Here is a 12,638-nt window from a genome sequence, read left to right as displayed (position 1 = left end):
ACAAGGACACGTCGCTTTAGCCGCCCCGGGCGGGGCCGCGGACGCATGTAAATGAGCCCGCAGGGCGGGCCGGGGCGGGGCCGGGCGGCGGGGCGGGGGCGCGGGGAGCCGGGGGGCCGCGGGCGACCCCAGCCCCGGAAGCCCACCCCCGCCGCGGACGCCCGGACTCGCTCGGGACCCGGAATCCCCCGGGGCTCCTTCCCCCCAGAAGCGGAGGCTGCGAGGGCCGCAGGGAGCCCCGGTGGGTTCCGGGCCCGGCCACCCGCACAGGTCTCTGGGGGAAAACTGGCTGCACCACGTCCCACCCTCGTCTTCCAGGGCCTCCGGGGTCCGGAGACAGCCTGGGCTCCAAAGCGGCTTGGCGTCATCGTCCCTGCCTCAGTTTCCTCACCTTTTGCAGGTGGACTAAAAGGTGTTCCAGGCAGTGTGGCCCTCTGCTGGGAGCTGTCAGGGGCGTGGCTGGGAGGCAGTGGGGCGCCCTGTGACACCAGCCCCTGGGTGTGTTTTCGAGGCACACGCCAGGCTCCACGCCCACTCCCGCCCGCAGGACCCAGGGGCTGTCACCGCTCAGGCACCACAGCCTCCAGTGCTGTCCTCGGCATCTCTGGATGGGGAGTGAATGCTCTGGGGTTACACTGACGTGGACAGGCCTCGGTGTGCCACTCTTGGAAAGGGAGCAGGAGGGCCGGGGACCAGGGTGGCTGGGGTGGGGGCAAGTCCACTCGGGCCTCTTGGCTTAGAGCTCATCTGAGGCTAATTTCAGAAACTGAGCTCGGTCAGTAAGGCTGGGATGACAGGAACCCCTTAAAGGGGCACAAAGACGACAGAGCAGCTCAGTGTTCCAGGCCTGTTTTCAGGTGTGGGGGGGATCCCAGGTCTGCCGTGGAAAAGGGCACAGGGAGCCCCGGGCAAGGGCTGGCCACCACCTGCCCCAGCCTTGCACAGTGGAGAAAACATGCAGAAGAATGCAGCAGCAGAGTTTATAAATATAGAACTATATTTATTTTGAATATTAAATAGTTTTAAATTACAAGCAATTTATTGAATCACACTATGCATCAATATACAGTAAAAATCTTACAATTTAAAAATGTACACAATTTAAACTGAAAGTTCGTTAACTGATATTTCCGTGAACCTCTCAAGACTACTCAAGTCCAACAGGAAGGCCTCCCGGTGGCTGCTCCGCAGGTCCCTCACCTGCAAACGCCTCCCACAGTGGGTGCCGTGACGGGCTTATCGACACCTGTGCAAACTCGAGCAGAACAGCCCGTGCTCAGCAGCACACTGACCCCGGGAGCATGCTGGCCACACACCCCTGCCAACACATCTCAAAGGAATCCATTTATATACGAAAGGGAAATTTCTTCTTTTTTAATCTCCAAGACTTGAACCAACCCCATGACCACCGAGGCCTATTACTTTTGAGGTTTAAATCCAAAGTAAACATGGACACCCCCTCCTTCCTTGAAGCCTGCTTCCCATAAGGCTGCTATTCGAAGCCCCCCGTCACTGCAGCCGAACGCCTGGAGGAACATGCAGTGCCCTTCTGAGTTTCCAGAGGTGGCACCGGGCAGTGAGAACGAGGGGGGCCTCCACAGCGGCCCTCAGCACAGACGGAGGCAGCGGGCCCCGTGGGTGCCCTCTGGGAGCTGCTGACACAAGGACCAGGTTTGGAAAAGCGACGGATGCACGGCAGCAGGACCAGAGACCTTCCTCAGACAAACCCACGTCTCTAGAAACAATCGCCCGCACGTTTAAAAAGCAGATGGCTGCTGTTTCCAATTCAGCTGACAGTTTTGCTTCTTCCCCAGACACTTGGCCCAAGTCCCAGGAGGGCTGGGGAGCACTTTCCACACGTTTCTACTTCTGATCAGGGGAAGAGCATTTCATAAAACAAATGACATCCAGCTAGGAAGGTAATAAAGGATGGACTGCTTTCATTATAGGATTTACATTACAGAAACTCCTCCAAAGTAAGACTAAAATTGGATAGATTCTGGATTGCTACAAAAAGGATGCCAGGAAGCATGGTGGCCCAGGTCTCGTGAGCCTTGCCCGCACTATAGAATCCCACTGATTTATTTCATGGGATAACGCAGAGAACAAGTAAATGTTGAAAACCCACAAATTCTTAACAATTTATTAGTTTTAAAAAAAAATACTGAATTAAACAATAAAGCACATGCTGACATTTCAAAAATGGGCTGAAAATTGAAATCTACTTCATTTATTTCCTGTGTATTGCTTGAGATTTCAAAAGAACATGTTAACTTGTGTCTATTATAAATATAAAAATCTTCCCTTTCATGCAGGACCACAGTAAGATTTACTATACCAAATCCCATCCCCCAGCTCAATGTATAAAATGAATTTTTTTTTTTTTGGCAATTAATTATGAGAGCAATACAGGCTTAAAAACTTTCACTGAAACTGAAGTTCAAGATAGTGGTTGATTTGGTGAAAACTACAGATTAAAATGGGAATTATGTTGTTAGAATCTCCGTAATCTTGGTGATAAATGCACAACCCCAGAATATCAGGAAATTTATCCTGGGCTGAGCTTATAAGAAGACTATATAATCTATGGATTTGCTTGATTTTAGTCATTAAATTGGAAGTCCTTAAACCTATCATTTGAAAAAACGAGTATAATTGCCTCATTTCTCTCTCAACCAAGACTGGTTAGATGTAAAAATTCAGAAAATTCAAGAAGTCTCCATAGCAAGTAGTTCAGAGTACAATTTTTGGCAACATCATCTTCTAATGCCCTGTTTTTTTTTTTTAATATGCACATCAAAAGATCCAACTTTCCCTGCAGACTCCTTGTTCGCAACAAGCTGAGGTTTAAAAGCGGGTCTCTTTGTCTTCACTCTGAATTTTCTTGGTCTGGAAATTTATTACTAGTACAAAAACTCAGTGGCGTGAACTGAGAAGATAATAAAGATCCTAATTTGCTACAGTACAAAACTCTCTCCAGCACAGACATCTGCATTTTGAACTCAGACCAAAGTTCTTTCGCTTTCCACCACGAGCCCCAGCATGGGCTTGGAAGGTTGTCCTGGAGCTACGGTGGAGGCGGGAGATCAACACTGGAAACCTCCGGGTGCACCTGAGGACCCCCCGCGGAAGAAGGCGCTCACCAATGCAACTTCCCTGGGGCGAAGCAGAACCTGGGGCCTGCAGAATTCCGTAGCTTTGATGAGGAATGCCCAATTCCTGCCAAAAGTATGGCGTTGCCCTGGAAACGCTCCGGTCTCTTTCAGATGGTGGAGGAGCTTGGCGCTGCGGGCAGCAGGAACAGCCACTCGGGATGAGCGTGGACCAGTGTCTGCAGTGATGGCCACGCCGGGCTGCCCACGGTCCCGACCCAGAGGGTGTGCTCCCAGCCCCACAACTGGGGGGCAGGTGTGCCCCAGTCAGAAAGGCTCCGCCGGGACATCACTCGCAGGGGTTACAACAGTCCTGGGGATTACTTAACAGCTCAAATCAACAGCAGGGGGAGTGCACCAACAGCGCACACCGTCCTTAACACCAAGAGATGACTGTGGAGAAGCTGCTCCACTGTGCGGCGGCGGAGAGCCACGGGGTTACGTTCTCACTGAATGGTAGTCTGGCCTCCGAGCCCCCCGGGAGGGGAGGGACAGCCCCGTGACCGGCCCCACCAGGTGACTGCAGCCATGAGGAGCTGAGACCCAGGCGCCGCAATCTGGAGCTGAGGGCTGGGCTGCACCACCGGCCCTTTTTCACCCAGAAGGGTCTACAATCCTCTGGGGTGGGTGGAAGAACCCCACAGAGAGGCTGAAACCCTCCCCTCCTCAGAGAGAAGCCGCACGTGCCACAGGGAAACCAAGGCGCAGAGAAGAAACAAGTGCGTCTGAGTCAATCAACAAGAGAGAGCAGTACTTTCTGACTCATCAAAAATACTTCCTGTAAGAACATAAAACACTAACATTCAGAATCATTTATCATTTATGAAAGAGTACCAGATATACAATTCCAGCAATTCTAAAGACAGCGTAACACTCAAAATATTTAAGCTTTGAAAGTACCATGCAAACAAACTATAAAACAGAAAAAAAAAAAAATCAAACTAGTGGGTAGCACCAGCTTGACCTGCCTTATTTTCCTTGAATAATTTAAGAATCTGTACAATATTGGGGACTCAGAACATTTACCCACAGTGCAATTACAGAAAGCAATTAGTGATTTCTTTAAAAATAATAAATATGGCTCACTACTGACCATTCCCACTCATGCATCCTCAATGGCGCCTGTACAGACAGGTATGTACAGGTGTGGACAGGTGTGGACAGGTGCAGAAGCAAACAGGACACACTACATGGAAAAGAGAAATCATCCTGAGGCGTACGGTCCCGCACGCACGCAGAGTAGTGCTGTGGCTTTGCGAGTCCGCCGCAGTGACCGCGGCCGGGAGAACAAGCCCCTGAGGGCGAGAGCAGCCCCAGGTGCAGGCTCTGGCAAAAGCACCCCCAAGGGTCTCCTGCCCGCCTCCCAACCAAGACCACTGGTCTGGGGGCTGGCTGGCTTCCCGCCGCTCGATTCCTTCTCTCTCTCAGCCTCGTTTCAGCAGGTGCAGAGAGGTCGCCACTGCTCAGCTGGGAGAGCAGACTGGCCGGAGGGAGCGCTGCAGACCGAGCGCATCAGTGCCTGGTTAGTCTCTGTCTCCGTCTTCACTGCTTCCTGTTGAGGAGAGAGGGAGCAACACAAGAGGCTGAGGCACCAGGGTCTTTTAAGTGACAGGCCCAGGCGGTGACGGTCTGACAGCAATCTGTACTGCACGAGGCACGCAGCTGGTGCTTGGACACGGCACACCTGCCTCAGCTGCACTTTTTCTTCCTTAAAAGTGACACCTGCCATCCACTCTTACACAAACACATCTGCTTCGCTCCCACATGAGCTCACTGTTAACACTTGGGGCACACAAGAGAGCCAGGTATGATCTCTGACATCTGCCTCCCTGACACACCATGAGCTAATGGGCCATTATCTAATCGGCACAAATAAAATATAACACAAATACAAATATAAGCTCTTTATATTTCATATTTATTGTCTGATCTTTAAATTCAAATAAAAAATGTGCCTATTAATGTTTACCTTTCAATCTAGTTATGGAGAAAAAAAGGACCCATATGTTTAGACCATGCTGCTTCAAATGTGCCCTGCACTTTAATTCGCACCCAGCCCTTTCCATCATCACACAAAGACGAAGACGTAATGGCAAAATCAACATTCCTAGGGGAAGAGCCAAGGATCATTTGGGCTCAATCCCAAAACTGCAAGTCAAGTATTCTCAAGAACATGACCTTTTTGAAGACTGATTCTCATAGAGAAAGGAGAGCAGTGGGGACAGGGGAGCCAGGGAGGAGAAAAAGAGGGGAAAGAGAGAAGAAGGTGGCAGCTCATGCTGGGCAACTGCAGTGACTAGGGGCCAGCTCATCAGGCCACTCCCCCTGCCTGACCCTACAGGCACAGCAGGGGGGCACAGAGCAGCCTCCGGGAAGAGGTGATGTGCTACAGGGTGACTGAGGCCTAAGGGGGAGGACGGGCCCCAGGGAGCACATGGCAGAGACTGTGGGAAACAGGAAGACAACATGAGACGACAGGCGTCCGAGTTCAGCTGGGGCCCACCCAGGCTGGCCCCCGCATCCCGACACACCCCTCTCCCCTTACCTCCCTGCTCGATGTCCGAGTCAGTGAGATGCGTGAGGGAAAAGCTGGCGATGGTGGCGGGCGAGATGGAGAATCGGGAGTATGGCGACGTGTGGGGCCAGCTCTGCTCCCCGCTCCGGGGTGGCGGTGGAGGAGAAAAATACTTCGATGTTTGAAGAGAAGGCTTGGAATTAAGAAAGTTACTTGTTGTCTTTGACAAAAAAGGATCCGGGGAGAAGTCATCATCCCATTCAAAGCCTCCACCTAAAAAAGAGAAAAGAAAACTGTTGCCCTTTCATCAGCCCATGATTTGAACGCAGAGAGGAGCGTGCAAACGCAGCCCTAGTGATCGGCACGCATGGTGCGTGTGTGCAGAGGTGAGTGTGTGTGGGAAGGCACGGCCGCAGCGCTTCTCCCGCCTGGCACCATGGGGGCCGTTTACAGCCAGATGTGAGGCTGTTGCAAAGACACGCTCACGTTATTCATAGAGTGGCATGTTTCCTATGTTTCTTTTTCTATTAAAACTTGTCAGTGAGTAAAATACCTTCTTCATCAGTTGAACTTTCCGAATTTATGCACCTGCTCAGGTACGGAGAACCTGAGGATGGTGCTGGGCTGCTCGACTCGGGGCCATGCACTCCTCCTCCACCATGCCCCAGCTCTTTCGTAGGGGTCTCCTGAAAAGCCAAACAGAAATTCCCGTCAGCCAGTGTCTGCCTGTGGAACCCACCAGGCTCCCGGCCTGGCAGGTCAACTATGGAGCGTGCACGTCAGAGCGAGCGGTGGGTCGCGCCCCGAGGTGGGTGGGCCGTGCAGCCCTGACCCCCGTTGCCTGCAGAACCCGGGCACAGAGCCGACAGCAGCCATCTGAGGACCTGAAAGGGCAGCTGTTAACCCCCCTCACTCAGCACAGACCCTGCTGCGGGCAGAGAGCTCCAGAAGCCTTTCGGTTCTGGTTCCAGGAACAGGATGGGGGCTTCTGACCCTCAGAAAGAGGGGAGGAAGTTTCAGGAGACTTTTTCCTTTCCTTTTGTCCGTCCTCTCAATCCCAAACCCTAGCAATCCCAGGGTGGCTGCAGTGGCACTACAGTGGCAGCAACGGGGCAGCAAAAGCAAGTACCTCAGATTCTGAGGGAGGTGAACCTTTGTCTCCAATTGGAGGCACCATGACCCTGAGAGAGAGAAGAGAATCCCTGCTGCTTTTATCTCTGTCTTCCCATAATCCGACCCCAGACATGGCACGGTTACAGGAAGTGCGCAGCACAGCGAGGTAACAAAAGCCCCAGATTTCTGGCAGGAGGACAAAAAGGGGAGTCCCAAGGAATCAGAAGGTACTTGGACATTGTGGAGAGGTGCTCAGGAAAGCGACCCCGGCAGGTTGTTTCCGAGCTCCTGGGCTTACCCCCACACTAAAGAGCACACCAAAGCGTGGAGAACTGAGCTACGCGGCGTGCCACTGTCCACGTTCGCGTGTGGCCACTGGGGGCTGAGGGGGGCACATGCGTGCAACAGACTCAAAGAGCTCAGCAGAGCCTTCGAAGACAGCTTGACCTAAGCTGTGGCTCAACCCAACAGGGTAGAATCCCTGCAAAAAAAATACCTACATTCTCCACAGAATTTCAACAAGACACTAAGTCGCGTAACAGAATGTGAGGTTTTGATCTAAAATTACCCAGCATACTAAGAACCAAGAAAATCTCAACTTACACAGGAAACGACAGCCAACAGATGCCAATGCCGAGATGACACAAATGTTAGAATTATTTGAAAAAGACTGTTATAAAAATGCTCCTACAAGTAAGGACAGACACTGGCCAAGTGCTTAATCAGCATACGGGCCACTTCAAAGCAGGGCTCTTGCAGCACCGGGGCTGGCCCCTTCCTCACGCTCACTGGTTTGGAACGGAGCCGGCCTGTGCTCCCAGGGTGGATCCGTGGTTCCACTTCCGGAGGGGGCACAGTAACCTCGTGCAGATGCTGGGAGCATGGCTGTCTCCTCAGTCTGTCTAGGGGTGACCTGAGGGACTCACTGTCCCAGAACTTGCCCTGTGTGCAGAAGGCGGCTCAGAGCCTCCTTCAGAACCCGTGGGAGAGCAGGCAGGCCGGGCTGCTGGCTGCCGGACACACAGTGCGATGCCCAGGAACGTGAGGAAGCTGTTTCCTAGGAGAGGGATATTTGGAGTTGTGTGAACGGGTTGCTGAGGGTTGGAATCGGGGGAATGGGGAGTTAGTGGGTGCAGGGTTTCTGTTTGGGGAGATGGGAGAGTTTTAGTCCTGCAAGGTGGTGAGGGCACCGCAATATTGCGAATGTGATGAATCCCACCAAATGGCATGCCTGGGAGTGGCTGGGATGGGAAAGTCTGTGTTGTCTGTATGTTCCCACAATTAAAAAAGAAAGAAAGAAAGAGCAACTAAAGAGACAACGTAATTAAATGCAATACATGATCCTGGGTGGGATCTAACAAGGGAGGAGAAAAGGGTCAAAGGGACATTATTGGGACATATGAAAAAGTTGGAATATAATCTGTAAGCTTTATATCAATGTTAAACTTCTTGAACTTGATAAATGCACTTAAGGTGGTTACATAAGTGAATATTCTCGTAAGAAATATACACGGCAGTAACAAATGTTCAAGGAGCATGATGGAGTGTTCACAAAATGGACTGACAGACAGTCATGACTAAGCGAGAAAGACAGATGGGTAGAAAGAATGATATGCAAATGAGGCAAAATGTTAAACTGGTAAATCTGGGTATCTGGGGGTAGGGGAATGTTGGAGTTCTCTGTCCGGGGTTTGTATTATTTTTGTAAACTATCCTGTCAAGTTTGCAAGTATTTAAAAATAAAAGTTAAAAAATAAAAAAAGTTGGAGTAGCTATGATTATCAGAGAAGGGAATAAAGAAAGACATTTCATAAAGATAAAAAGGTCAATTCCCCAAAAAGATGTAACAATCCTAAATATGTGCACCTAACAGCAGAGCTGTAAAATACTGACAGAAATGAAAAGAGAAACAGATTAATCCACAACTACAGGGGGAGACTTCCACACTCCTCTCCAACAGACAAGACAGACCAGTGAGGATAAGGAACTGTGTATCACTACCAGCCCAGCAGCTCTGATGTTTACCAAATACTCTCTCCAACAACAGCAATATACATGTTTCTTTAAGGTGTTTGTCATTCTTCACCAAGACAGAGAGACAGTTATATCTTTGATCATAAAACAAACCTTGACAAATTAAAAATAATCAAAATCATATAAAATATGTTCTCTGAACACAAAGGAACTAGACTACAAATCAAGAACAGCAAGATAAACAGAAAAACCGCCAACCCTTGGAAATCAAACAATTTGTTTCTAAATAATCCATGGGCTAAAGAGGAAATCTCAAGGAAAATTAGGAAATATTTTGAACTGAATGAAAATACAACATATTAAATGGGGGATGCCTAAAAGTAGGGTAGAGCTTTAGAAGTGCATTGAGGGAAATTTACGGCATTAAATGCTGATATTAGAAAAAAGAAAGTTCCCAAATCCTAAGCAAAATAAACTCAAAGCAAGCCAAAGGAAATAATAAAGATGAGAGCAGAAATCAGAGAAACTGAAAATTGTAAAACAGACAAAAGAAATCATGAAACCAAAAGCAGTTCTTTGAAAAGATCGATGAAACTGATAAATCGCTAGCAAATCTGACAAAGAAAAAAAGAGGGAAGACACACATTACTAATATCAGGAATGAAAGATTCTGAGAGATTCTAGAGTCAGTGGAAGGACCATGAGGACCTACCACAAACAACTAAAAAACATTTGACAATTTAGAGGAAATGAACAAACTCCTCAAAGCCTACAAACTACCCAAACTCACCCAAGATGAAAGATAATCCAAATAGATCTATAACTATCAAAGAAATTGAATATGTAGTTAAATACTTTCTGTAATCAAAATCTTTAGGCTAAGACGGTTTCACTGGCAAACTTTTAAAAAAGAAAAAACACCAAATCTACACAATCCCTTCCAGAAACTCTAAGAGAAGGAAATACTTCCTGACTTATTTAAAGAGACCAACAATACCCAGAAAGCAGGACCAAAGACAGTACAACAAACAAATAAAACCAACCACAAAAAAAACTAGAGAGCAACGCACCTCACCAACACAGAGGCGGACACCTTCAACAACTGGCTAGCAAATTGAATCCAGCAATACGCAACAAGCATAAAATCCCACCAGCAAGGGGTCAGAGGAATCTGGCAGTAACTCTCTAACAGAAGAACCACATGATACAGAATCCACGTCAACTGAAACAGAAAAAGCTTTGACAAAATTCAACATCCATTCAGGGTAGAAACTCCAACCAAGAACAGAAGAAAACATTCTTAACTTGACAAACAGCAACTATAAAGAACCTCCACCCAACCCCACTTGGTGCAGAAGTCTGAACACTCGTCTCCTGAGATCGGGCCCCAAACGAGGGTTTCTATCATCTCCCTAATCAGCCCCAAACTAGATGTCCCAGCTGGTGCAATGAGGTGAGAGAGAAAGAGAAGGCACACAGATTGCAAAGGAAGAAATAAACTGGTCCCTAGTCAGGTGACTGCATATGCAGAAAACCTCAGGGCTTTGTACTATTCCTAGAACTAGTAAGTGTGTAGAGCTTGCAAGACAGAAGGTCAACGTGAAACACGAATCACATTTCTACGCACTAGCAAGGAGCACATAGAAACCGAAATTTTAAAAGTACTATTTACAACAGCCCCCAAGAAATGAAATTCATGGGGATCTATCTCACAGGGAGTGGGGGGAGGGTGAGAATCTTCTGGGTGATGGAATGTTCCGGGCCATGGCTGTGCTGGGGTCCCCCGGGGTCTACCACTGGAAATTCATCAAACTGAATACTTTAAAGGACTACAGCTCCCTGTACCTAAATTACACTTCCACAGGTGGACTTTGAAATGGGATGTGGAGTCCATGGGGGCTGCCTGGCGGTGAGGCTGGGGCTGGCTGTGGGGAAATGCGTCTTTCACTTCTCAGTTTCTGTGCTGTTTGTGTGTTTTAAGTGGTAGGAGTTACAGGTAAAGTTTGGTTTTCTTTAGTGCTTTTTTTTTTTTAATGTTCAAATTGGGAAAAAAAAAAAAAAATCTTCCCCCAAAAAGCGTTTTTCTCTTGCACTCATTTTATCTTCCTTCAGGAAAATGTCATTTTAAATTAAAAAAAAAGGGGGGGGGGCGGGGACAGAGGCAGAGTCCCCCACCAGCGGAGTGTCTGAGATTGGGCCGGGCATGAGCTCTGGACCTGAGCGTGGCTTTACCAGACTCCAGGGTCTTCCGTGTGAAACAGGTTCAGTGTTTGTTTACACGCCGGAGGGCAGAGATGCCTGACCATCAGTCAGATCACGGTGCATCCGGCTCCAGCCCAAGAGCCTCCCTACCTCTGTACCCTTGGGCAAGGTGTGAACCTCTCTGAGCCCCGGGGTCCTCCCTGCAGGTGGCTGAGGACCACCACCCCTGGGAGGCTCAGAGCCTGTGGGTAAAGCGACAGCCTGCCCGGGCACACCACACCAGGCCGGGTTAGGGGAGCGATGCTTTCCACGTATGAAATGCTCACTAAGCATCTGCTGAACTAGCAAACACTGGATGAACCAAGACACAATGCTTCCAAACCCATGGACACCAGTTAAAACTTTGAAGCTAAAGATACTTAAAATGAAACAACTTCAAAACCAGCACATTAAATTACAAAGTAAGAGCAGAAGAAAATCTATTAATTCCAAATCTGAGTCAGTCCGTGGGTATCATTCCAAGGCAAACTGCAGAAGACGTAAGAAAACGAATTCTGGGTAATCAGAAAATAGAAAGACATCAGAATTTTATTCTGGCCTTCAGCCACTTTCCAACTTTCTCTCTGGCACTAACCCCTTCTCAAAGCCTCGGGTATGTTAAAGGGGTCTTACTAGGATTTCTGTACCTTTGTTCCCACAGCAAGCATGCCCTTTCTTGAGTCTTAATTGTTTGCAATTTCACCCTGTCTTCTAAAGCCAGGAAAATACATCTTCCCTGAAGACTCCTAACTGAGCCTAGCCGCTCTGGAGCCCCAGGGAGCGGCTTCTGCAAGCTGCCTTCCCTGGGGGTGTCCCCTTAGGTGCTCCAGCTCAGCCTGACTCCCCAGAAAGCAGGGCTGCATCCTCTCTGGCCACATGTCCACACTGTGCACCGAACGGGGCTCTAGAAGGTTCATATTTCCATCTCTCCTAGGGATCGGCCTGAGCAGTGGAGAAATGTGACTACAATTCACGTTCTCAGAGATGATGAAGATGGATATCTGAATTTGGAGGTACTGATGACAAAACACAGAACCTGGTGCCAGGCCACCCCTTCTCGCATCCAACTTAGTAGAAAACAGCATATTATTTTGCTGAAGTCAGGGAACGCCAGCCCGTCTCATGGATTCAGATTCACCACGTTGGGGTAGAGTCTGGAGTCTACATTTTTGTTAACACCCACTTACCTCCACCCCTCCGCTCTACATGCCCTAGTTCACAGGTGTGTGGTTCACCTAAAAACAAAACTGAGAACACAGAGGAACGACAAAGCATAAAGTGACGGGCATCGGAAAGGAATGACCTGGAGCCCGGGGCACGAAGGCAGAACAGCACACGGGCCCCCCCACAGTGGCCAGAGGAGGCAGGCCCTGGAGAAGCTGGCGAAGAAGGTTCTGGTTCCAAGACACTGAGTGAAAAGGGACAGCAGGTAGCTTTTAGGAGCCCCTCACCAAGGACTCATGTATCTTCTAGAAATGTGATGGGTTCCCATTTAGATGTGCCTCACTACTAAGCTTTATTTGCCACCTCAGCTAATTCAAGAAACAAATTCAACATTACAAAAACTAGTAAATAAAGAACATTTGAAAAAGAGAATGTTTGGATACGAGCTGCTGCACTTCAAAATGAACCTAAGTTTGTCC

At 48.9% G+C, this 12,638-nt stretch overlaps 1 protein-coding gene across 3 annotated transcripts in view; it reads right to left on the bottom strand.

Annotated features, from left to right (window-relative positions):
• Window positions 1–2,281: 2,281 nt before the first annotated feature.
• Window positions 2,282–12,638, bottom strand: part of LMTK2 (lemur tyrosine kinase 2) — a 141,451-nt gene continuing 131,094 nt past the window's right edge. For 2 of the 3 annotated variants that reach the window (XM_037813840.1, XM_037813841.1), the window contains exons 12-14: window positions 6,221–6,353; window positions 5,698–5,940; window positions 2,282–4,704 (exon numbers count right to left, since the gene is read on the bottom strand). In XM_037813840.1, the coding sequence (XP_037669768.1) occupies window positions 4,676–4,704; window positions 5,698–5,940; window positions 6,221–6,353 (405 nt within the window). In that variant the 3' untranslated portion in view covers window positions 2,282–4,675. The remainder of the gene's footprint in view (window positions 4,705–5,697; window positions 5,941–6,220; window positions 6,354–12,638) is intronic. The other variant, XR_005213506.1, reaches the window with a different exon arrangement.

Source organism: Choloepus didactylus, chromosome 21 (genome assembly GCF_015220235.1).
Source record: "Choloepus didactylus isolate mChoDid1 chromosome 21, mChoDid1.pri, whole genome shotgun sequence".
NCBI classification, from domain to species: Eukaryota; Metazoa; Chordata; class Mammalia; order Pilosa; family Megalonychidae; genus Choloepus; species Choloepus didactylus.
Note: the sequence above shows the minus strand (reverse complement) of the source record. Positions and strands in the feature narration are given on the sequence as shown.